This window comes from Gossypium hirsutum, chromosome D11 (genome assembly GCF_007990345.1).
Source record: "Gossypium hirsutum isolate 1008001.06 chromosome D11, Gossypium_hirsutum_v2.1, whole genome shotgun sequence".
Classification (NCBI taxonomy): domain Eukaryota; kingdom Viridiplantae; phylum Streptophyta; class Magnoliopsida; order Malvales; family Malvaceae; genus Gossypium; species Gossypium hirsutum.
The window spans coordinates 4415855-4441932 of NC_053447.1; the positions used below are offsets into that span (position 1 = coordinate 4415855).

Consider the following 26078-nt stretch of genomic DNA (forward strand, 5'->3'; position numbering starts at 1 on the left):
CTGCAACTAGTAACATCTCTACTACTAAAAATTGTAGAAGGGAATTAGAGATAAATGAGAGAAAGTTAGCTGGCAAAAGTTGATTTGATTTTCACTGTACATTCCTAAGCATTTTATTATTGCTTGGATGGTTGTGATAACATGTTTTTTTTACTACAGATAGATTACTTTTTAGAGGCATGGATATAGACCAACAATCATATTTAATTTGAATCTGATTTTTTCAAACAATTTCCGAAATTAATTTTGTAACATTGTGATATTAGACGTGATGGTTGTCATGATTTCGGTCTTAAACTAGTATCAAGTAGTTTCAATCTAATATCTACTTATTTTCGTGTATTACCTTATAACCATTAGTATAAAATTTTAATAAAATTATTTAATTTAATTAAATTTTAATGATGCTTTTTCATATCAATATATTTATATCTCTCATGTATATTTTTACATTTGTATATAATATATACAAAAAATAATGTTTTAAAATTGTGAGAAATCCAAAACAACATAACAAAATACACTGATATATATTACAAATTAATGTAAAAACAAAACGATACATCTATACAGTATTAACAACTTCCACCTTATATTAACTCCTATTTTCTTTTATTAACTATCAATGAAGAATCTTTGTTGGGGCCATAATTCGGAATAACGGACAGTAGAATTTCTGTATGTTGTTTTATTTATATCTATCTCCATTAATCTTATTTTTCTACTTTTCATATCTAAGCTATAACCTCTCGACACTCCTCCACGGAACACTTCATTTGGACTGAAAAGTTGAAACCAAGATTGGTGAAGCTCCAATGGAACACTTCGAACCTTAACGAAGATCACGAAAATGCAAGTCTTTAAACCCGTTTCATTTCTTTGCCAACACCAAGAAAGAAGAAGCTTCCAGCTACTGCAGTTTCCATAGTTAAGCCTCGATTTGTTGTTCCAACTTTTGTAAAAAGCCATTTGAACTTGGGACATCAGTGAGTGGATTTGTTCCAAAAATGATGTATGGGTTGGTGCGAATTGCTTTAAAATCTGTTAAAGAGTAAGAAGTGGGTTTGCAACAGAATTTAGAATCTAGAAGAGATTGCTTTAAAATCACGGACGATTATCTAATAGTTTTCCAATTATTTACTACATATATTCGGACACTTAAAGTAATTTTATTTTATTAGTTTTGAGAAAGATAACAATCAATTAATAAACCACTAACTTTCAAAAAACTAAATTTTTTTAAAAAAATAATTAATATCAACAGTTATATTTAGACAAGTTGAATTCAAATTTCATGAAATTTAAATTTAAAATATTTATTTGATCTATATTTTTTATAATAAATAAATTATTCAAATTTAAATTTTATTCATAAAAATATGTGAAAGATTAATATAATTTTTAAATATATTTTAAGTAGCAAAACAAAATTTGAATATTTATTTTACCTGTCCAATAGAGACGTATTAATAGGTCTGTTGCTAAGAGTCGCCATCAGCAGCGAAGCAGAGATGAGACAGAAAGTGTCCGGCCGATGCCTAGGGTTACACAAACACACCATCACCCTTATGCTGACATGGCATAACACGTAGGACCCACATGTCGGGGTTCTTATAACCAGTATTACGTGTCATGGGACTCACGTGTCTCTTTTCCATGCTACACGCCGGGGACATAAAATCTGACGTACTGTTCCTTTAGGCTCTAGTTCGGACAAGAAGCTGAAGTGGCACGACAAAATAAATAAATAAATCATCGCTCGGTTTCGCCTATATAAGCAACCCTTCCCTGCTTCAGCTTCTCTTACACCATTACCAGTACATATCGCTTTAACAAAAATCACTTAAATTTTCGACATTTTTGCATTTTTTTTGCTTTGCCTTTCAATATCGATGTTCATGGCTGTTGAATCAACTCTCCCGACTCCAGTCCGAACTCCGGCTTCCGAGAAAGATGCGAAAGCTCTTCAATTCATTGAAGAGATGACAAAAAATGTCGATTCAGTTCAAGAAAGGGTTTTACGTGAGATCCTAGGCCGAAATGCCGAGACTGAGTATCTCAAACGGTTCAGCCTCAATGGAGCTACGGACCGGGAAACATTCAAGTCTCGAATCCCTGTTGTCACTTATGAAGATATACAGCCTGAGATTCAACGTATCGCCAATGGTGATAAGTCCCCTATCTTTTCAGTTCATCCCATTTCAGAGTTTCTCACTAGGTGAGATCTTTTAGCAAATAATAAATGTTTTTTAAATTTTTTTACTCATGTTTATCTTTTAATGATATGTATTTTGGGGCTTACTTTGCAGTTCTGGGACTTCAGCTGGAGAAAGGAAGCTGATGCCAACAATTCATGAAGAGTTGGATCGTCGTCAACTCTTGTATAGCCTTCTTATGCCTGTAATGAACCTGTGAGTAGCTTTTGTACTATTCTTTTTGTTTCTTTAATATCTAACTTTTGTTGAAAACAAAGTTTGATATTTTTGTCTTTTGGTGGGTGATAGCTACGTTCCAGGATTGGACAAAGGGAAGGGTCTTTATTTCTTGTTTGTGAAAGCTGAAACAAAGACTCCTGGAGGGCTTTTGGCACGCCCAGTCCTCACAAGCTACTACAACAGCGACCACTTTAAGACTCGCCCATATGACCCTTTCAATGTTTACACTAGCCCCAACGAAGCCATCCTTTGCGTTGACTCTTTTCAAAGCATGTACGCCCAGATGCTTTGTGGCTTGATCATGAGGGACGAGGTCCGTCGTGTTGGTGCCGTTTTTGCCTCTGGCCTGCTTAGGGCCATTCATTTCCTTCAAAACAACTGGAAACAACTGGCTCATGACATTGCAACGGGAACCTTAAACCCTAAAATAACCGATGCTCCGGTTCGAGAATGCATGAGAAAAATCTTGAAACCTAACCCAGAACTTGCCCAGTTGGTTACTATAGAATGTTATGAGGAGAATTGGGAATGTATCATCAAAAGAATTTGGCCCAGAACTAAGTATCTTGATGTTATCGTAACTGGAGCCATGGCTCCATATATCCCCACCCTTGAATATTACAGTGGTGGCTTGCCAATGGCTTGCACGATGTATGCTTCGTCAGAGTGTTATTTCGGTCTCAATCTCAACCCGATGTGCAAACCATCCGAAGTCACATACACTATCATGCCAAACATGGCCTACTTTGAGTTCTTGCCTCATGGATCATCCACTTCGTGCCTAGTTGATCTCGCCGATGTCGAAGTCGGCAAAGAATATGAGCTCATCCTCACCACTTATGCAGGATTGTGCCGCTACAGAGTCGGCGATATCCTTCGAGTCACCGGTTTTCACAACGCGGCCCCACAGTTTCGTTTCATTAGGAGAAAGAACGTTTTGTTGAGCATCGAGTCAGATAAAACGGATGAGGCTGAGTTACAAAACGCCATCGAAAACGCTTCTCTTTTGCTGAAGGAATTCAACACCAGCGTTGTTGAGTACACAAGCTACGCCGACACCAAACAAATACCGGGTCACTACGTTATTTACTGGGAATTACTCGTCAAAGACTCAGCTATTGCACCAACCGATGATGTTTTGAACCGATGCTGCTTACAAATGGAGGAATCCTTGAACTCAGTTTACCGTCAAAGCCGAGTTGCTGACAACTCAATCGGCCCACTCGAGATAAGAGTAGTGGAAAACGGCACGTTTGAGGAGTTAATGGATTATGCAATTTCAAGGGGTGGCTCCATAAATCAATACAAAGTTCCAAGATGTGTAAGCTTCACTCCAATCATGGAACTTCTGAACTCAAGGGTGGTTTCTAAACATTTCAGTCCAGATTTACCACACTGGACCCCAGAACGTCGCCGTTGAGCACACTGCATAAAGTTCCACAAACAGTCTGTTAGCCCTTGGAAACCAACTTTTTTCTGCATATATATATATAATTGTATTATTATTAGCTTTTAAATGGTTTGGGTCAGTGATTTTTGGTTCAAATCCATTTCATGTTTGTTTGTCACTTGCTAGTGTTTCTTAGATCTGTCTTTTCTTTCTTTTTATAAATAAAGATGAGAAAAAGAGACCTTAAAGATGGATGTTAGTCATCTCATGAGTAGCTACTATGATATTATATAGACCATGATATATATATGTATGTATATAATGTGATGGCAGAAGTTGTAATGGATTGATGATGCTTAATGGTTTTCTTGTCATATTTGTTCATTTATCTATGCCTTTTCTGCATGGATTTCAGAGCACGTGCTTCATATTCCTTTGTCAACTTTTATAATCTTTACTACTATTTAAAAATGACTTGGATATAAATCGTTTTGATGGGCATTAGTTCCGAGACAGAGCAATTATTGGATACAGAGTTATATCAACAAAAATACTAGGGTTAGTATTGACAAAAATACTAGGGTTAGTATTGACAAAAAGAAGAGTTATGATTTACTCGAGTTATTGAGAGCTAAATTTGATTATCTTAATTGAGATCAACTTCAAATTTCAAATCAAACGTTATCTGAAATCCATCCATTGATTTCTAAAGAGGCTCCACTTCTTGTTGCTTGGTTGAGTGCGGGGGCTGAAATACTTGAATAAATTAAAGAAAGATTGTCTTAATTTTTATTACTTTTTAAATTATTTTTTTATTAAAAGGAAGATGAATTATCGTATAAGATGCGATAAAGTAGTGTTATACAAAATTTATCCTACAAAAGCATCAATGCATTTTGAAAAATATGTTGGATGAATATATTTAAAATTTTTATTTTATACGTATAATTACATCATATAAAAACTTTTCTTTAATTGATCAAAAGAGTAATTCTCCGCTCCGGTAAAGTTTGCTTTACCTAAAAAATCAGTAAAGAAAACGACACCGTTGCAAGAGGTATAGCAACGTTTGGTTGGGGAAAAAACTGAAAAATCCAAGTATTCCATCCCATCCAACTACTAATTTTATAATTCTTTACGTAATTTGTTTAGTTAGTTTGGTGCAAAGCTCATTTCCGGTACCTTCCGTGCCGCTGACTTCCTCTTTCGAGCTTCCTTCAATTCCTTCGCCTCAGCCCGAGCTGCACCTTTTGTGATGGCGCGGGCACTGGTTAACCTCGCCGTCGGAACCGTCGTTTTCTTCCTCCTCTTTCTTCTCTCCCAATCAAACCCCTCCACGTCACCTCCGCGACTCCTCCCTCCGCCTCACCACGGCGCACGTCCCGCCATGGTCCTCCCTCTCTTTCCTTCTTCCAAGAACTCCTCTAGAACCTTCTTGCACTCTCATCGCCACCTTCTGAGATCTGACTCTCACTCTTCCCATCCAAACGCTCGCATGAGACTCTACGATGATCTCCTTCTCAACGGGTAATATTATCATATTATTATCTTTTAATCTTATTTCTCCTTGTTCTTTTAACTGAGATATTCGAGGATCAAACTTTCGAAGGTATTACACTACGCGGCTTTGGATCGGGACCCCTCCGCAGCAATTTGCGCTTATTGTGGATACCGGAAGTACTGTTACTTACGTTCCTTGCGCCACTTGCGAACAATGTGGTAGACATCAGGTAATATCAAAATTCATCCGAATATCCAAATTCGAATATTCATTGATGATCCTTTTTTCCGCATATTTTCTGTTTATTGAATCGTTTTTGGACATACAGTGTACTCCAAACATATTAGATTAGATCTGAATGGGAATCCCCCTTTTTGATTTCTGAAGCATCGCTCTATTCATTGAGATTTCGTTCAGGCTTATTTGGTCGTGGCATTTGAAATTTTTCAATGTAAAAAAATTTGAAGCTTTGGTTGTTGATAGAAAGATGGACGGTTTTAAATTTAGATATATAATAATTAGCATGGAATTAGTCTTAAATTTTAATCAGCTGCTTATTGTTTTTGTTAAATATGAATTTCCTTTCATAATGTTTGGTAGCAATGCAGCCCTAATAAACTTCAGTGAAAGGTCTTCATTTGTTGGTTCCAGATGACCTTATTTAGGTGGTTAAGCTAATAGGTTTTCTGATTTCTACTTATCAGGACCCGAAGTTTCAGCCTGATTTATCCAGTACTTACCAACCTGTAAAGTGCAATTTGGATTGCAATTGTGACAGTGACAGGGTGCAATGCATTTATGAGAGACAGTATGCTGAAATGAGTAGCAGTAGTGGTGTCCTTGGTGAGGATATCATATCGTTTGGGAATCAAAGTGAACTTGTGCCTCAGCGTGCTGTTTTTGGTTGCGAAAATGAGGAAACTGGTGACCTTTACAGTCAACATGCTGATGGCATTATGGGATTGGGCCGTGGTGATCTCAGTGTTGTTGACCAGCTTGTTGAAAAAGGTGTGATTAGTGATTCATTCTCATTATGTTATGGTGGGATGGATATTGGTGGGGGTGCTATGGTTCTTGGAGGCATATCTGCCCCGTCAGACATGGTCTTTAGTTATGCCGATCCTGTTCGCAGGTATGTTTTTGTAAACATTTTTATCTCCAAGATAGAATACGTCATCAACTTCCTATATACACTCGATACATCTGACACATTTACTCTAGTTTCGGGATGGCAACAGTCCATATTACAGCATTGGTTTGAAAGAGATACATGTTGCGGGGAAGCAGCTATCTTTGAACCCAAGTGTCTTTGATGGAAAGTATGGAACTGTTTTGGATAGTGGTACAACATATGCATATCTACCAGAACCAGCATTTTTGGCATTTAAAGAAGCTGTAAGATACAATTTCCATGAATGAATCGTACTTTGTTAAAGTTTTAGCAGGCGTGTTAATCTGTTCTTAGTGGACGCTTTTTGTTTACTGGATGAGTAATTGGTTGAGTTGAAATGGACTTAAAAGCTCCATTTTCATCCTCAATGCTATAATATGGAGGATCTTTGAAGTTTTATTCTAACAGTTGCACATATTTATCTGGATTTATGTTTGGTTGTAAGGGCATCTGATGACTACATGCTTAACAGGTTGATCTGTAACAGTCAAACCTAACAATTGTCATTTTTATTGTGTTTGTTCTTTTCCCCTTAAGTTTCACTTTTGCATTGTTCTATTCCAGATCTTGAAAGAACTTAATGGCTTAAAGCAGATCCGTGGCCCTGACCCAAATTACAGCGATATATGCTTCTCCACTGCTAGCAGGTATTACTTATACTGTCTACAGTATGCCATAACAGAAAAGTTGAACAAATTTTTTATTATTTATTGTGAAAACCTGTTAGTTATGTTTGCTCTCATATAACAGATAATTTTTTTTTTCTGCTTCAGTGATGTCTCTGAGCTCTCAAAAACATTTCCAACGGTTGAAATGGTATTTGGCCATCGGCAAAAATTATTGCTATCACCTGAGAATTATTTGTTTCGGGTAAGCTTTTCACACTGTAATTGCTTTTACTGTTAATTGAACATCTTCCTTTCTTAAGAGAATCTTCTTAAGGTTAATACTTGAAGTTGGTGTAGGAATAGTTGCTTTTGAGTTCAGCTGAATTTTCTGCTTATCTTATATCTTATATTCATATAGCATTCAAAGGTCCACGGTGCATATTGCCTTGGTATCTTCCAAAATGAAAAGGATCCAACAACCCTTCTAGGAGGTATGTTAATTTTCACAAACCTTGCGTTTCATTATGTTACTACTTTTAAAGTATCATCTTCTTTTGCAAAGTTTGGCCAAATATCTCCAGTTTTTGATCCAAAACTTTAGCTTGATGCTGTGAAAGTTCTCGAACTAATTTTTGTTGTTTACTTTCTTGTTCAAAATTAACCGTTTTTCTGCAATAGGTATCATTGTACGTAATACTCTAGTCACATATGACCGCGAGCATTCCAAAATTGGTTTCTGGAAGACCAATTGTTCTGAGCTATGGGAAAGGCTGCACATAACTGGTGCACTATCACCAACTCCATCTTCAAGTGGGAAGGGTAATTCAACTGAGTCACCAACTACAACAGCTTCTGATGGATCACCACATTACGATTTTCCAGGCATGTTTAAACCATGGTTTTCTGAGGACCTTACATGGTTCTTATTTTATTTGAACCCATTTCAAGGACTAGAACTCAGTTCTGCCATTTATTTCATTGAAAAGCATGAATAATCAATACTTTTTTAAGTATACTTTCCTTTCCATGTTAGCTTTTGTACTATACCATCTTCAGACTACAGGGTCATGTTTCACTTTCCCTTTCTGGTGAAAAATCCGTATCTATCAGGTCTTTCACTGGAATTCTTTCTGATGACATTTGTTGTTTAACAGGGAAAATTCAGATCGGTAAAATTATATTGGATATGTCATTGAGCACCAACCACTCATATCTAAAGCCTCAGATCAATAAACTTACGGAGTTCATTGCTAAGGAGTTAGATGTTAATGCTTCACAGGTTCAACAAATACCATCTCTGGATACTATCTTCGAATACTATAGAATTTATGAACTATTGATATGAAATATTATGTTAATTACTGAAGGAACTTCAAACTATCTTACTGAACAGTTGATTTTGTGTATGGTTTCAACTTTCAAGTAATCTTTTATTTTATGTTTCTTTTCCAGGTCCATTTATTGAATTTTACATCTGAAGGAAACAGTTCTCTTGTTAGATTGGCCATAGTCCCTTCAGACTCATCAACCTACATTTATAAAGAGACTGCAAGAGTAAGTCTTCTTTTAGATAATTGCAATTCTGTTGATGTAACAATATAACTGCTTTTTGCTTGATGAAATTCTGCTTCCAGAATATAATTTCTCGACTTGCTGAACATCGCGTGAAGCTCCCTGATACTTTTGGAAACTATCAGTTGGTGCAATGGAAAGTTGAGCCTTCTACAAAACAGTATGTTTCCATCTTGTTCATGTCCAGTTTATTTTTCACAGTTCTTTATTCTCCTTATCACTTTCATGCTATGGAGCCTGGCAGCGGTGGGCTACTATCTTATGTGATAGTCACCTAAAAACATACCTTCCTGCTCTCAGTGTGACGAATAATCTACCAAAGGTTCTGTGTCTATTTAAATTTGGATATGATATTACAAAGGCTTCCTTTAAATTTTTTTAATTTTCAGAATACGCTTTTCCATATGGCCTCACTATACCTGTTTCCAGTCTCCATCAGTTAATAAAAAAAATTTTGTATCGTTATTTTTGAGGGTCCAGATTTCTGCATAGCATCATCATCTGTAATAGCATGATGCATGCATAAAGACTTGTGCCATAAATCCCTAGAGTTTAGGTCTTCCGCATAGTAAACTGTTGCTCATAAGCGCGAATCTATTATTACATTTTCAGAGATATCTGCTTCCTAATTTTTCCTTTTCCTGTGGATTCCTATTCTGCATTTATCATAAAATATAATTGTGCAAAATTTAGTATTCATCATTGTTGAGCTGACAAGGTTTTGTATTGTTGTATCTAGAGGGAAAAAAGTTACAGTATATGAATGCAAGGTATATGGTAAAAAATGAAACAGAAAACTGTGTTAGTTACTAGTTCTCTTGGTGAATCTTCACAAACTATACCGGTATTTGGTATTTATATGATCCATGTATTCTCAATTTTTTCATATGCTTGAAGGATCATGCCTCATCCCCATGTGAAATTTGTCGCACACAAACATTACATGGTCATTTTAGGATAACAATAAAATAAAGATTTGATGCACGTCATGGTACAAAGCCCTAACTTGAATTATTGGATGGAAATGACAGGACATGGTGGGGGCGAAATTATATGGTGGTGGTTATGGCTCTTATCATAATAGTGGTGATTGGATTATCAGTTTATGGAGTGTGGGGTATGTGGAGACGTAAACAACAAACGGTGAATTCATATAAACCTGTTGGTGCGGCAGCTCCGGAGCAAGAACTTCAGCCTCTATAGTAAATGAAACCTCTTTTTTGGTTTGGTTATTATCCTGGTTTGGGATATGGCTTCTGAATCAATACAGTTTAATGTTGAAAGCTTTGGTTTTTTCTTTTTCTTTTTTTTTGGCTCATTATTTCAAGATAGGAGTATACAAAAGAATACTTAATGCGAAATGAATCAGGGAAAAAAAGAAAGGAAAAACTCATTAGTCAATAAATAAGAATCAATAAAAAGCTCGTTAATCGATATATATGATTTTGATTTACAACGTTCTTGTTTGCTTGCTGTTTTCAACATGCAAATTTTCACTATACTTTTTGGCATATTAGACCAGAGTTCGTTCGAATGGTTAGATCTTTGGGTTCTGGTTCAACTAGTTGAGTTCCTCTGTTCATTGTATATTTAAACGCTTAAGTTTAATGTTGAATAAATATTAAGCATAATTAATAAGATTATGCGCTTCATTTAACATCAATAATATCAAGTTTTTCTTCATGGTTTAAATTTCAACATGCAATACAAATAGAAATTTAATATATAAAAATTTGTTCCTTAATGAATCAGTTTTGGTATTTTATTAGTTGAATTGGTTTTAAATTGGTTGTAAATAATTAAAGATGTAGAGTGTTTTTGAGCTTGAATAAAAATAATTAAATTTAAATAAAATTATTTTATTATATTATATTTCAAACCAAGCGGATCGACCAAAACTAAAGAAAACCCATCTTAAGCTGAACCAAAATTAGACCCTCCGAGTCTAGTGAGTAGCCTAACGTCCAACCACGATCTTCATTCTTTCGCCAATGATATACATTTTTAATGGTTATGAATGATTGATAGTTAAACGACAATTAAGTTTACGATCGTGAATTACAGCTTGCGATTCTATTTTTCCTTTTACAAAGAAAAAGATCAAACGATTACCCTTCTATTTGAGCTACGATTGTAAAATTAAAGCATAAATACTTCGTTCTTGAAAATAAATGTATATAAACTCGGAAACGAAGTTACCGAGGCTAGTGAAAAGTAAAGAGAAGTTTATGTTTCGTCCACAGCCTTTTTAACTGCCTAAGATTGAGAACCGCAGTCACAATATTTTTGAGAACATTAAACAACACATTAAATCTCTTACCCCAGATGAGTCTGGTTCTGATTTACAAATGAAATCCTCCCAAGGGAATTGAGTTACTGAGTCCGCATCCTGCTGCTCTCTGCTGCCCTGACTTGTGCAAAGTAAGGATGGGCCTGCCAAAGTGAAACATCAAAACAATGTTATGACTTTGGGATTTCCAAGTTTTCTTCATTTATTATTTGGAGAGTTCTTGGAGGATCATACCCCCCTACCCATGTCCGGATATGCATCGGATATGGATGTCGGGTGTTGGTACTTCAAGAAAAATGAAGATAAAGAAATATTGCTATAGGACATCTATTTCATCTTTATCTACTTAAAGATTTTTCCAATCAGCGCATAGCAAAATTCTTAATTCCATATTTACAGGTTCTGAATTTCATTCAAGAGAGAGAGTGGAACAAAAAGTAAAGGAGGTAAACTTACCATAGCCTCTCTAGCAGTTAGCCTGTCCTGATGGTCGTACCGAAGCAACTTATCAAGAAAATCAATAGCCTGAAATTCCATAAGTGCAAAGATGAATATCAATTTTAAGGCATTTAACTGTTACTGAGCATATGGATAATATGATTTCCTAGAGGTTTGTTTAAGGAAGAAAATGACCTCGGGAGAAACAAGATGCTGATTATCTGCATTAATAAATTTGGACCAGGGTTTGCGGCTGTGCCTGAAATACGACATATTTAATACATTAATGGATAAGAATTAACCATTCCACACTATAATATGTCTTAGGAGGGATATATCATCTACACATGAAACTGTAGCATGAGGCACAAAGTTGAATACTTAGTTCGGAAAAGCCCAAATATATAATTGTTTGTTCAATGTACCTTCCAACTTGAGCATCAAGTTGAGGATCAAGCTCCAAATGGTATTTGTTGAGATAAGCATTTAACTCATCAGTACCTAGGACCTGAAGTTACATTGTAGCGGTCAAAAGGTTTGTACCATCCACAAAAACTGGAAATACTTTGTTAGGAAAAGCCCAAATATATATAAAACTTGTTTTGACATTGCATGTAGAGATGCCCCTGCTACATATCCCTTATAAAGTGAAAGTCGAAAAGAAGGTACAAATGTTTAAAGCAAAACCTGCAAGGTTATCGTTGCATCTAGAAAGAATAGTAAGTAAACAAAAGTAAGAGTTGCAGAAAAGGTTACAAATTGATGCTCCTGACACAGGTTTTAAAAGCAAGATGGATAATATGAGATGGATAAGCTGACAAGATAGAAAGATATAGACCAACACATTAGCCCAGTAGCAAAATGATGGATTATCCTAATCAAAATGTTAACAAGAAAAACGATAATGAAATTAATCTTCAGCAAGGAATTAAAAGATTCACCAATTAGCAGAAGCATATTACCTTGGCAATTTTAACTAATTGATCATGGTTGTCATGGCCATAGAAGAATGGTTCCTTCCGGAATATCTACAAAATATATAAGTATAACAAACAAATCAAACAACACAAATATTCCATCACACACCAAAAGTTGGTCTTCCAAATGAAGTTTTAATAATTTTAATGTACGAGAATGGTTTTTCTTACCATTCCAGCAAACATGCAACCAAGGCTCCACATGTCCAAGGAATAGTCATAGTCTTGTAAATCTACCAGAAGCTCAGGCCCTTTAAAGTACCTGAGAAATAAGGAGAGAAATAAATTCCCCAAAACTGAATCCATATTATAGATGGACTATAAATGGAAGAAAAGTTCACAAAGCTATTAAGTTTTCAAATCATCCAAAGAAACTGAGCTCTTTGACAAGCTAGATTTTGAAACTAATACCCTGAACCTATAAACAATAAAAGAAAATGCAGATGCATTCTTGAAGTAGTCCAATTAGTGGTTGTTCAAACGAATATTAAATACAGTACTTATATAATTTCGCTTAGCTTGACTCACTAAATTCGTGATGAATTTTTTATCTATATGCCTGTAATACCAACCAAATTCAGTTTTCGAGGAAAGCCAATTTTAGGAACAAGCACAGCAAGAATACAATGAATCAACCCCAAAAGGATATTAATTTTCTCTTTCATACATGGACTAATATTTGTTTTAAGTTCTCACCATCTCGAAGGAATAACACTCTTGGAAACTAGTCATATTATAAATGAAGTCTTTGAAATGTTACCTAGAAGCCACACGGACATTATACTCTTTGCCAGGATGGTAAAATTCAGCAAGTCCCCAATCTATCAAGCGAAGTTTGCGCAGCTCATGATCTATCATGACATTGTGAGGCTTGACATCTCTGTGCATTATTCCTTGTGAATGACAGTAATCTAATGCCTAACAAAGCAAACAAATCTTTTCTGATCATCCTATGATGCAAACATACAAACCAGAAATTCTTGAAAAGATCTAAAAAAGATAGTTATATTGGGAAAGCAATTAAGTAATGAGTAAAGCTAGAAACAATTACCAAACCATATCATGATGGAGTATTGGAGCATAGTTTTATATACTGAAAGTTTGAATGAAGAGCATAACTGCATAATGGTTACCTTGAGGAGTTCATATATGTAGTAGCGGATATCATAGTCTGTCAAAGTAGGGTAAAGAACTTTGAAATCCGTACTGTTGACGTGCTCGAAAATCAAGCTAGGAGTTTTGGAGTGATGATCTCTTACAACATCAAGAAGCTTAACAATATTCGGTCCACCACACAAATTCTGAAGGATTTTTATCTCTCTCTTGATCTGGCCACAATAATAATAAAAATAATAACAAAATTACTTTTATAATCATCAAGAATATGCCTAAGATTCTATCTCATATAAATCTACTCGAATACTATTCTAACCTCATAGATGATAATTAAGTACTAACCTTCTTTTTCTTAACAGGCTTGAGGATCTTGATTATACAGCGTTCATTGTTATTAACATTTATGCCTTCGAAAACCTCACTGTATTTTCCCCTCCCAACTTTCCGAACAACCTCATAATCATCTTGATCACTAAAAAAAACAGTAAAAAAAATCAATTTAAGCCGATCACGAACAGGATCGAACAATTAACAGTAGTATTACACTTAAAAAAGCTATAGAAATGCTTAAGTAAAATTGGAAGATCTAGTTAATCGAAGGTAATTACAGAACCTTGAATTCGTATCAGCTGATGTAACCTATTTCAGATTTGAATTAAACAAATAAATAACTAACGTAATCAAGTATCAACGACTATACTGAAGGAAGTATTCAAAAACTTTACCCCCATTGAACAACGAGGGACTCGTAATCCCAGTACTCCTTAGGACGAAGGACATTGACGTCAGCATAAACGCGAGATTTGGACATGATTTGACTGCGGTTGGAACAGGAGATCTCGTCGGTCTAACGGTTATCGCAACAGTGGTGGCCGAAGGGGAGGCGATGGGGGAGTAAAGTAGCAAGAGGCGGAGTCAAACTGGACGGCTGGCGGTGCGGCGGAGATGTTTCAAACATTCAAGCCTAGCCAGTCTATATCATTTCTTACTTTGAGTGGTTTTGGAGAAGCTTAGGCTCGGTTCGAGAGGTTTTGGATTTTGAGGAAAAGAAAAAAGCGGGGATGGGTTTAGGCTATTACGGTGCGCCTATGGCTATGTTATTTGGCTCCTATGAGCTTAGTTGAGCTATGATATGAAGTTATAAACAAAGATAATATACAACAAAAGTTTTTTTTTTAAAAAAGTGGCCAATTAATAATTATAAAAATAAAACTAATTTTTACTTAAATTATATTGTATTTAAATCTTAAATGTAAAATTTACTTTTTTATACAAAATGTAAAATTTAATTAAAAATATTAAAATTACTAGTTTCGATTTTCAAATCAAATTCAATTACAAGTCGATCTATTTTATCCCAACCAGAACTCGGTTTTTCTGTGTGCATTTGGAAATATCGAGGAGATTCTTATATGGCAAGTGGAAATGTGGGGAGTGTAAGAGGAGAATCTAACAACGTGGCAGGCTCTTATTGGATTGGAGGAAAGGTTAATGTAGATTTTTGTTTAGGGATATCGTACCAAATATTTTATTGAAGGAATGAAAACAACACATGAATAGATATGAAAGTACACGGTCAACACACATTCATGCATGAAAGCCTGAAGGGTCAGATTAAGCGTAGCCGAAGTCGGAGTTCAAAGTTAACGGCTTCAGTAAATTTCAGGAAATTCAATGATTAACTAAGCATTAATTTTTATTTAATTCACAAAAGTAAAATGCTGTCATGTGTTTTGAGAAAATATTAAAAGACCCTTAAATTTAATACATTTATTTTATTTATTTATTACCATATTTAATACTAAAATAATATATTTACCATTTAAATTCAATTGGAAGATCGCACCTATTTAACTTTCTCTCTACATATTGTTTTTCTTTGATATATATATTTTCCCAAGAATCAATGCACTCCTAAGGGTACAAGCAGTGAATAGCCTTGGACGTAGCAAGAAAGCATGTTCAGGTGATTGATTTAATGTTCGGAATTGTTTTTCCAATCAAGAGGATGGAGATGATAAAAAATATAAGATTTGAATTTATATTAAATAAAAAATGAGATGAATTAGTTTAATCCTTTCGCATAAACATATTGACCATGTCTTTTGCACTCAATTAACAACCATGTCATTGACCTTTTAAGTTTTGTTTTGAAATGATTTTACAAGCACCATGCATTTAAAATTTTACTTTGAAACCATTTTTACATGAGATTAGTTGTGCCAGCTAGCCCAATAAACCTTTTGGTTGTAAGATTTTTTCAGTATAATATACAACAAAAATTCAAATTCAAATACTCAAAAATTAATTTTCACCTCAATTGTGTAACAGAGATTCTTAAATTCAGTTTTTTTTTCGAAAATCGTGTTTTTCTAAACAAATGAGAATTAACTAACCTAAAATATATAAGGTTACTATATGACAGAGTTATATATGAGCAAATATTGAACAAAATAATACTTTATTGGGAATACTACATTATTCAACTTTTCTATAGATGATCAGAGATTAATAGTACAAGAGAAAATTCATTTATTATATTATAAATTTCTAAAGAAAGAAAAAACCTCTTCAACCAGGCACCCAAGCAGTGGCAAATACAACATTATGGCCCTTCCAAGTAAGAACAAGATCATTATCTTCTTTCTTTAATCCCCATCCAGCTGCATGTTCATCAAGCATTGTTTTTACTTCCGAAACCGTTTCATCCCCAAAGCTAACCCCTCTAAACTCAGCGTTTCGCATCCGCTGCACCCATCGGCTCTTTGATTCAACCCTTTCCACCCTCTGCAAACCTTCATGAGCTATAACATTCTCTACTTTCCAACAAATATTAGCTTCATACCACTGCCTTTGTTTGCTTCCTATTGGAAGGAACGTATCCACTGTATCGTATGGTATCCACAGATAATTGAATGCAGATCTTAATCTGCATACCAAATTATTCGATGTCAAATCCGCATCTTCGTCTACTAGGATAGCAATTGTTGGGTTTAATCCCCTAAGCGCCTTGAGAAACATTGTTCGAAGTGATGGGTTCAAAGTTGGTTGGAAAGTGTAAGGGTTTGAGTTTGTATTGGGTAAAGGAGATGAAGTTTCTTCTGGTATGTAGTGAAGCATCATGTGACAGTTTATCACTAAAGCCTCACCAGCTTCTGCATATACTGAATGTTGAAGACGAAGTTGATCGATCAAAGAAGCGAACCCATCGGCATGAGTTGAAGGGACGGCCCTAAATTCCAGCATTACATTGCGTGACCTAGCGAAGTTAACCAACTTGGAGCCTAACTCTTCATATGTTAGATCAAGCAATGGGGGCACATCTTTCGGAACACCAGGAACTGTAAGTTTCACCAGTGGCGGTCCTTCGAACCTATTAGCTATGGCATCAATTAATGTAGGGATTTGCATGCAATATGTCGAGCTTAGATCAACGATGTGAATGACGGAATACCCTTCAACGGCTTCTAGTATTGCCGCATTCGCTGTGGTGAAACCGAACCGATGCCATGGGGTTAAGTCCACAAAGTTAGCCAACTCGATGACAGAAAAAGTGTGGGTTTCTACTGAGAGGTTGCGATGAGCGTTCGCCATTGCTGCAAGCATTTTGCAGCTTCCACTTTTGGCTGCTCGGACAATGAGAGCTTGAAGAAAAGCAGATGTCAGACGCTGGTTAGAATCACCATCTGGTGGTGCAATGTTGTTTAGAACCCAAAGGATTTGCTGCGCAAGTGTGGCGTCATTGCTTTCTATTGCGTTTGCACAATGGACCAAAAGCTGTTCCATGCAATTGGCATCACCAAAGCTAGCTAAACCCTTTGAGGTAGGGAATCCAGGCCATGGACGAGCTTGGTGAATCTGGTTTTTATTCATGGTTGGAATCGAAAATGGAGCGATTTGGTGCAAGAAATGTGATGGGGTTCCAGTGAATTGCAACATGGAGAATAAGGGAAAGCGAGTGTCAAAACGAGAGTAGAGCAAAGGCAAAAACAAAGCAGCAATAAGCAAGAATTTCAGATAGTATCAGAAGAGAGGACAAACAGAAAAAGACCAGACTAATAGTGGTTACCTTGTTATTGGGGAACGAGCCACAAAGTTTTGGTGAATAGAGTGACAAAAAAACCCCCACACCAAATTATAGTACGGTTCGGAAATATCTGCAAATGAATTACAGAAAAATTTGACAGTTCAGCTTTTGTGATGATTTGATGTTCTTCAAGAAAGAAAAACTTAAAAAGGGACAGTTCAAACTTCAAAGAGACCCTTCTTGCAAACAAAGCTTAGCCTTTTCAGATGCTAAAGATAGGGGATACAACGAAACAACAGCAAAACAGTGATTCAAAACATACCCTGTTACAATCAAAGAAAGAGATGAACAGTGTGAGAGGCAATATAAAGGATAAAGAAGGATGAGGAGAAAAGGTGGGCTACTAGGGTTGGATTTTGGTGGCATGTGCGGATAGCCGGCCAAGGGCTTGTCTATATGTGGGAGTTGGGATTTTGTCATGTAATGAGGCGTGGGGGATTGAATGGCTTTTTAAGCTTTCGCTTACTCTCACACATGGGCCATATGACATTTAACTTCTTTCTCATTATCATGAACAAATTATTTCTTTTCTCTTGCCCTTGTCATGTTGTCTTCTTTTTCTTTTCTTCTTCATTTTTCCCTTTTGCTTTCTCTGCTAAGTGTAAGATTTTTATCAACTACAGCAAAACACCTTTATGTATGGTACGGTTTCATTTCTCCATCTAGGTGGGATTCAATTATAAGAACATAATAATAAGTATATGTTGACAAAAGATACTGATTTTTAGGGTGCATTTAGTTAAGTAATTTTATATTTTCGAGGTAAAGTTATGTTCTCAAATAAGGTTTTCCTACTTTGAACTAATAACTTTATATTCCCAATAATATCAAAATTTTAAAATATAAAGACTTGCTTAGGTAATATTAAATTCCCATACTAACTGAGATTTTTTTATAATTTTATCCTATTTGTAATGATTTTAACTCATTTTATTTTAATAAAAATGAAACAATAATAAAACCTAAGGAATTAATTCTTCGATTGTTTGATATTTTTTAAGTAACATGTGGATTATATATTTATTCTTAGCTAAAAAAATAATATTTTGTTTGTTTCATTCTACTTAAAAATTTACATTTATAATAATTTACCATATAATTTTTTTATATTTTTTTATATCATAACAAATAACATGTATTTTGATAAAAAAAAATGTTCAACCTTATTTTGGTAAAAAATGTCTAATTACTTCTTGTTATTTCCCGCTTTCAATTTATTTCTTTGAAAAAATGAAATTAATTTACTAAAGATATAAATTAATTTATAGTACAATAAATATTATAAACATCAACCATTTTATAATAAATAATTGAAACAAATTCTATAACAATAATTTAGAAAAATTTATTTTTAATAATTTTACATTCCACTAATTAAACAATAAAATCATACATTTAAATCAAATGAATCAAATAAAATAATATACAATATTTTAATTGTAAATTGAATAATCTTACTCTTTTTTTTTTGGTAATCCAAAAGCATATACAGTGAAAACATAGTTATGATAAGCGGTCCCACAATTGAATATGGTCAGCAGTAATATTAATAACAATAAGCAAATAATGGGTGTTTTAAGGATAAGTTACTTCAATTTCTTTTTTATTTTTGTATCCTATCTATTTTATTTTATATTTCAAAATTTTTATACCATCACACCATTATCAAGCCATGCCTTATTTTGTATGTCCGTAATTCCCATGGTATTTTGATGTGTGCGAAAGACAGAATGTGATAAGGGTATTTATAGCAGCCATAATCTTTGCAAGTTATAGTAAGACAAATTTTCAATTGTGTACTTGTATGGTAACATATTAATAATTTTTATAATATAAAATTAACCAAATTCATATAATTTTTATATGGTTTATAAAACTTAAAAACGTATCAAATATTATTCCATAATCAAATCCTTTTATATGCTTTCAAAATTATGTATATGAAATTAAGATAGTTACAATTTGGGAGAGAATCAAAGAAAGACAAACTTTTCGCTGCCATTTTTCCCCGTAAATAATTTATTATATCAATCCATTTTTTAATCACTTACAATTTATCGAAATGCATGCAGCTTTAAAGAAGAGTATAAGAAGAATCTATGGAAACCATAAAAGGAGAATCATATAAGTTAAGGAATTAAGGTTTAAATATAAACTGTGAGAATTCTGAAGAAGATTCCATAACTTTGAGATACAAAGACTAAAAGACATGTGGGGTAAATAGAAATTTTCAGACCATGTTTCTTGATTGGAATTGTCAAATAATTCGCGTTTAATGTGTTTTATAAATTAACATTTATATATTTATATTATATTTAATATCTCATCCTAATTTATTTTTTTCGGATCGTGTTTGTATTGTGCAATAATACCTTCCGGTTAAGAAAGCTTTAAAAACAAACATGTAAATAAGGAATGAAAGCATGTGGTTAAAGGTGCCCAAACTGATAAAAACATATGTTTTGTAGTAAATTAATGATCATTGAAAGACCAGTTGGCATGGTATTCATATAAAAATTCTAAATGTATTGAGGAACTTACCCAAAACATATGGAAGCCAAAGATATACAACCACCAGCTTCGGATGTTGAGCTATTAAGATTAAAAAACAAAGAAAGAAAATAAAGGGGGGGGGGGAGCATAGGGACAGTTTTTCTACTTTGAGTAATGTACTTGTTCGGTGTTAGCCAAAATAATCCACCCAATCATAGCTTAGAGAAGCTTGGATTTTTCTATTGTCTTAAATGGATATTAAATTAACTAATCACACATTATATATACATCAGTTCTGAAATTATTATATTTCAGAAGTAAAATTAGTGAGGTGAAATACAATTTTTTTAATATAAATTTTTAGTACAATAATGATCATTTGAATCAAATTTATTTTTAAAAGGATAACACCCAATTAATAGATTACAGTTTAAGGTTCAAATCTCTTTTTATTATTTTTTAGTTTTTAATTATATAATTTTAATAATAATAATCAAATATTAATATATGATGGGCCTTGAAAGACTAAACTTAGAGATCGGATATGGATTTTAAAGTTAAATTTCAAAATTAATGTATGATGGGCCCTGAAGAAGTGAAATGTATAATTTAGGATGTCTAGTATTGAGAAATATGATTAAAATTAATTTTTTTAATTTAATTTTTAGAATTATAATGATATTATGAAATTTTTAGTATAGGATTAGTTATTCTTTTTTGCATATTGAAAAGAAATATTTAATTTTAAATAATGTGACTTTTTTTCTTTTAATTTTTTTTATAGTTAAATCGTTCATGCTTTTTAAAAAATATTAAATTGATTTGTTTGATAAGAAAAAAAATATCCGGAAAACATTGGCACTTTTTATATTAAAAAAATTGTTCGGATTTAGAAATTTCATCCTTGAAATAAAATGATAGATCCATCCATATGAAGTGTAATTTTAATTATTTTATTATCATTTCATTACACCCTAAATATACAAGATATCATCTGGAATTTTTTATTTTATTGACAATGTACATTATAATAATTTTTAGGTTAATTGGGATTTGTTTTTAGAAATAATAAAGTAATCCGAATACAATAAGTTTTGACCTGAGGTGGATTTTTTTTTTTTTTTGAAAATTGAGATGGTAAGTAAAATAAAGTAGAATTTTAATTGATAATTTAAAAGTCGGGTGTATCGATCTGAGCAATTTAGTTTTATTGATGCTGAGAAAGTAAAATTAATAGTTTTATTGCCTCGGAATTCTTTTTTGTACTCGATATAACAAGAAAGAAACAAGAGGATGCATAATGGTTCACTAAGGTCATGTTAGATTTTGTTCAATCATTTAAAGGGTGTAGTAAGAGCTAGACTTTTTGATACTAAGCTTGTCAGTACAACTTTTGATTTTCTTTGTAATAATTGGGGATTAACTGTAAACGAGAGAGTTGTATAGTTTCTATGAGTTGCCTAGCTGTGAAAGTTGTATAATTTATAGTAACCAGCCGATTCCAAGTTTTACCTGTAACAACAGTTTGCTTATTGGATAAATAAAATTTTACTTACAAATTAAAAAGCCTAAATGCTGACTTGGAATAGGCTCTAAAATCCAAATGTTAATAGGCCAAAACCCTATGATATTATAAGCCCCAAAATGTTTAATGTTTGGATAAAAGCTAGCTAGCGACGGACAATCTTCCCTTCATTTGGGCTTATTACGTTGAATTGAAGGCCCTCTTACTTGGTTGAATCCCATTTGCTAGTCAAAATTGCTCATAATAATCATTCTAAAGGTCTTAGATTCATCAAACTTAAAAATAAATATAGAAATGGTAGGTTAAATTCGAACAAGTAGACCTAGATTTATGTTTAATGCGTTTGCGAAACTTTTTTTTCTTTTGTTGAAATAAAACCTTAATATAAACTAATTACACAGTAAACTTTTGAGCAAGGTTAACACTTGCTTTAACAATATAAGAGATTGTTAACACTTCTATTGGGATTTCGTCAAAAATTGTCAGGTTTTAACCTATACCAATGCCCAACCTTCGCTAAAAGTTGATGAATTCTTCTAATAAGGGTAAATTTTGAATCAATCGATGATGACTTTTGAATATTCTTAAACACCTTTAAAATTTTTATCTTGAATAAGGGGCAACCCATTGAGGATGCCCCACAATTTAGCATTTAAAACGAAACATTCAATCAAAAATTTGTTATATCTCATAATTCAATCTCTATTATCATACTTTAGCACATGCTCGCAAAACATTTAATTTAAGTAGTTTGTTTTAAATTTATTATATAATTCTATTTATTGTTCATAAATATCTTTTTTATTATTGGTAATGTAGGGCAAAATTCATAAATGAATGCATTTGGTTTTAACTGTTGAAGAGATAAGGAGGAGAGACAGACGTTGACGTTCAAGAAAACATTCCCCAGCGTCAGCAGATAATTCAAATATTAAACATATCCCCCCAGGGTTTTGGGGGCTACACTACATGTTTCTGTTTTTTTTTCAAGTCAACTATATTGATTCCAATATCAACTTTCTTCAGTATCCTTTTTATCGTCGGACCGGTGCTTTCTCCTCGCGTGAACTCCTCGTGTCTTACACATTTCTCTGTCCCCTTATCTCTTTCCTTTTTCTTATCTAACATTACATTAGATCTAATCTAATAACTTCTTTTTTTGTTACACAATACGTAAGTATGATATTTGTAATAAACATGATTAATCATGTTACATAAACGTAAAAGGACAGTTATTCTATACGGTGAAATAAAAAAATTATTTTTTTATTATTTTTATGAAAACATATGATAACATCTTTAGCATAGTATAATTAGCCGTATTAAAAAGCCCAGTAGTACTTGTGTTTTAGAAAAGTAAATATGAAGCTTAAAAGCCGAGTGCTTGTGTTGTGATTAGCGTATTTTTGTGATAATTTTACTCGTTATTTTATATTTATATAAATTATGACTGATTAATTATTTATAAGTGCTCAACTTTTTTTTATATATTTATAAAGATTATTCTTTATCGTGTTGGTACCAAATCTAACCTAAAATACGAAGGATAGTAACGTCGGCTCCACATATACTTTCAGGGTGCTGCCCCAACTTGGCCAGTTGCAGTCATAAAAATTGTTCCTATCACTCCCTCATCTTTTCGCTGCTTCCCCTCCAATCCTAAAAAATGTATTACTATGTCTTTGTCTGCATATTGGGATTATTATATTTCTAATATTGGTAGTAAATATATATCATTTTAATTTTATGTTAATTTTATGTGAATTAAAAGGTTTTTTTAATAGCAAAATGTTTATTATGTTACTAAATAGTTGTGTTGTTTTATTTTTTATTGGTTAAAATTCATTCTCTTATCCCTTTGACAATAAATGTTTATTATTAATTTCATTTTAATTTTTTTGTGTTACCATGTAATAAACATGAAGTGGACTGGACATAAGAAATTTAAAAAATAAATAAATTAAGAAGAAAAAACAATCCACACTGTTTAATTTTATTAAAATGTTGCCTTGGCATGAATTTCATTAACATGTGTACGAATCATTTACGCATTTTGATTAAATATTTTGATGCATTTCTTTTTAAATTGAGAATATTTTTAAGAGTATTCCTTTTTGGAGTTACAGCTGACGAAGCTATTAGTTGCACGTACGCCTCTTTGCACTCTCCAAAAGGCAAAAGTCGCCTGCCAATGAGCTGTCTGTTAAGCGCCGAAAGGTCCCCATTCCTTCCCAACAATTAAATTCTCAAATTTCTTCTTTTAATATTATGGATAATTACGAGAAAAATAAAAGTAGACGAGTGCATGTTTTCGCCCTTTGCCTTTTTTTAGAATTTAGAAATGAAATTTGAAAGTTACGTGAATTTTTTTTTTATTTTCTAAGTATTTATTTGGATAAAAATATAATTTATAAAATCGAACGAATCCGGGTAATTGGGAGAAAAAAAGTCTGAACTTATTTCTGGAATGTGGGGGACACGACGCAAGTGACCATTGAAGAAATTTGGTGTTGGAAAATGACTTATGAGTACAATTTTTGTTCCGTAGCTTTAATTGGTTCATGCAGTGTGACTATCATTATTATATATATAAATTGATCTCGATAACCACTTTTACAATTATAACAACTGTTATGAACGTAAGGAACGAAAATTGGTCCCCATTAATTGATTTCACTTCAAACTGTACTTCAACTAAAATTGTTGGGAATATTTTGAAAACTAATTGTGATCAAGAAAGAAAAACATTTTTTTTTATTCACGAAAACGAGGAAAAGGAAAGATCACTTAGTAACAAAATTGGATAATTTTTAAGGATTATATGCATATTCATTCTTTCTCTCTTTCACAGTTTTAATACAGTACTTGAAAAAAAAGAGAAACATGTGCTGATAATTTACCAAAAAAAAAACACTCGTCGGAACATGAATTTTCCGAGAAAACGTGCCGCAAAAATAATCTAAAACCTCCAAAAATCATTTGCAAAAAGTAATGATTGGGGTAGAAAAAGAACATTACAGCAACACTAGATCATTTCAACGTTAGATTCACCAAAAAGAAAAGCTATTTTCTTTATTGCCTCATTAAACAAACAAGTTTAGTAACTTCCCTTGACCTGCAAACCCACTTTCAGAGCACGTCGCCGTCGTGACAGATTCATCCGAGATCACAGACGGAGTCCCGGGCCGTCTATTATCCAGCACTCGGTTTCCTTTAAAGCTTGGAGTCAAACAAAGATCTAGATCGGACGGTTGTAATTTCTTCAACTCACCGATGGTTCTACGCTTATGTGATGAAAAACGACAGTTGGAGTTCAGACTTGTCGCTGTTTCTTGCAATTTCCACATGTCCGCAGTACCGGCAGCTTCGGATGCTTCATTAGATTCTGTCGGAGCTGGAAGTTCAGGTATCGGCCGTAGAGTTCCTCCCCGTAGAACAGTTTCAACCGCCGCTTGGCAAACATGCCAGTTTCCGGTCCATAAAAGTCCGACGGCTCCATTCACGGGATTCACTGTTCTCCCACAAGCTTCGAACAACAGTGATTGGAACAAAGCTGATCAATAGTTTCATTACAAAGACTTCAGAATACATATTGTACAATCAAATGAAAAAAAAAACAGAACAACTTGAGGTTTTAGCGGTAATACCAGGACGTTGAGGTTCTGGAACGGCGGAAATGAAAGACATGAGACCCGCACGACCGAAGAACTTGGCAACGAAAAGAGTAGCAAAGCCTTGCGATTCAGGATTGTCGATCCATTGCAGACATGAACGTAAAATACAAGACTCGCTGCATCCTTTTCGTAAGACTCGGCACCCGTTGCAACTCATGAATCCCTAAGCTTTCCAGTGCCGGTTGGCTGCTTCACGAAACGGTTACTTGGGTTTCAAGCAACAATAAAGAAGATAAAAATGGCTTGGAATAGCAGGGAAAGCGAAATAGGGATAGCTAGAGAAGGGATTTGAAAGTGGGAGAGATAAAGAATGGTTTTAAAGGAGAAAAAAAAAGGTTGAAATCGAAACCAAGGGTTCGTGGGGTTGGGTTAGTTTGGTAGTGAGTGGGTGCGTTTATTAGGTGCTAATAGTTCAGTTTAGCGTTTCATTTTTCAATCAAAATTATGATGAACTTTTTTTTTTTTAAAAGGAGTAAGGTAGAGGTGGCTTAGGCATATTGTAGACTCAAACACAAGTACCATCTTCATTTCTTATAAAAGGAAAGCCATCGATTTAATTTGCTTTATTTTGTTGTTCACTTAATAATAATCAATTCATAAAGGTAACTTACGGATAATAATTACATAAAATACATTTATGCAATAATAAGATTCAATTATTATTTCTTTTAATTTAATTATAAAAAGTTATAAAATTCAGTCAACTATATTTAATTTAATTTTTGATCCAGAATAAGTTATATAATTATCATTGTTAATCCATATAATTGTACCTGCATCCCTTCTAAAAACACTTGTATA

At 33.6% G+C, this 26078-nt stretch overlaps 5 protein-coding genes across 6 annotated transcripts; 2 read left to right on the plus strand and 3 right to left on the minus strand.

The window, feature by feature from the left end:
• The first annotated feature begins 1780 nt into the window (after nt 1-1780).
• LOC107941902 (probable indole-3-acetic acid-amido synthetase GH3.1) lies at nt 1781-4199 on the plus strand. Its single transcript, XM_016875530.2, has 3 exons — nt 1781-2218; nt 2310-2411; nt 2505-4199. Exons 1-3 carry the CDS (start codon nt 1893-1895, stop codon nt 3853-3855), a joined length of 1779 nt encoding a protein of 592 aa, XP_016731019.1. The 5' UTR covers nt 1781-1892; the 3' UTR covers nt 3856-4199.
• Nucleotides 4200-4934: 735 nt separating this feature from the next.
• On the plus strand, nt 4935-10113 carry LOC107941901 (aspartic proteinase 36). The gene is made up of 12 exons (XM_016875529.2): nt 4935-5352; nt 5435-5555; nt 6031-6458; nt 6565-6721; nt 7062-7144; nt 7271-7367; nt 7524-7596; nt 7784-7987; nt 8260-8384; nt 8558-8659; nt 8740-8837; nt 9709-10113. Exons 1-12 carry the CDS (start codon nt 5081-5083, stop codon nt 9878-9880), a joined length of 1932 nt encoding a protein of 643 aa, XP_016731018.1. The 5' UTR covers nt 4935-5080; the 3' UTR covers nt 9881-10113.
• Nucleotides 10114-10835: 722 nt separating this feature from the next.
• Nucleotides 10836-14655, minus strand: LOC107941899 (casein kinase II subunit alpha-2). Its single transcript, XM_016875525.2, has 10 exons — nt 14224-14655; nt 13841-13970; nt 13516-13710; nt 13143-13300; nt 12554-12644; nt 12368-12433; nt 11831-11913; nt 11601-11664; nt 11424-11492; nt 10836-11110 (listed from the first exon to the last, which is right to left on the minus strand). Exons 1-10 carry the CDS (start codon nt 14307-14309, stop codon nt 11051-11053), a joined length of 1002 nt encoding a protein of 333 aa, XP_016731014.1. The 5' UTR covers nt 14310-14655; the 3' UTR covers nt 10836-11050.
• Nucleotides 14656-15962: 1307 nt separating this feature from the next.
• On the minus strand, nt 15963-18089 carry LOC107941897 (scarecrow-like protein 32). 2 transcript variants are annotated; one of them, XM_016875524.2, is made up of 2 exons: nt 17568-18087; nt 15963-17356 (listed from the first exon to the last, which is right to left on the minus strand). In XM_016875524.2, exon 2 carries the CDS (start codon nt 17282-17284, stop codon nt 16070-16072), a length of 1215 nt encoding a protein of 404 aa, XP_016731013.1. In that variant the 5' UTR covers nt 17285-17356; nt 17568-18087; the 3' UTR covers nt 15963-16069. The 2 variants fall into 2 exon arrangements, with proteins under 2 accessions (XP_016731013.1, XP_016731012.1); XM_016875523.2 differs by having other exon boundaries at nt 15963-18089.
• A 6255-nt stretch (nt 18090-24344) lies between these two features.
• LOC107941889 (LOB domain-containing protein 38) lies at nt 24345-25725 on the minus strand. Its single transcript, XM_016875512.2, has 2 exons — nt 25251-25725; nt 24345-25156 (listed from the first exon to the last, which is right to left on the minus strand). The coding sequence occupies exons 1-2, from the start codon at nt 25432-25434 to the stop codon at nt 24687-24689; spliced, it is 654 nt and encodes a 217-aa protein (XP_016731001.1). The 5' UTR covers nt 25435-25725; the 3' UTR covers nt 24345-24686.
• Between the last annotated feature and the right edge of the window lie 353 nt (nt 25726-26078).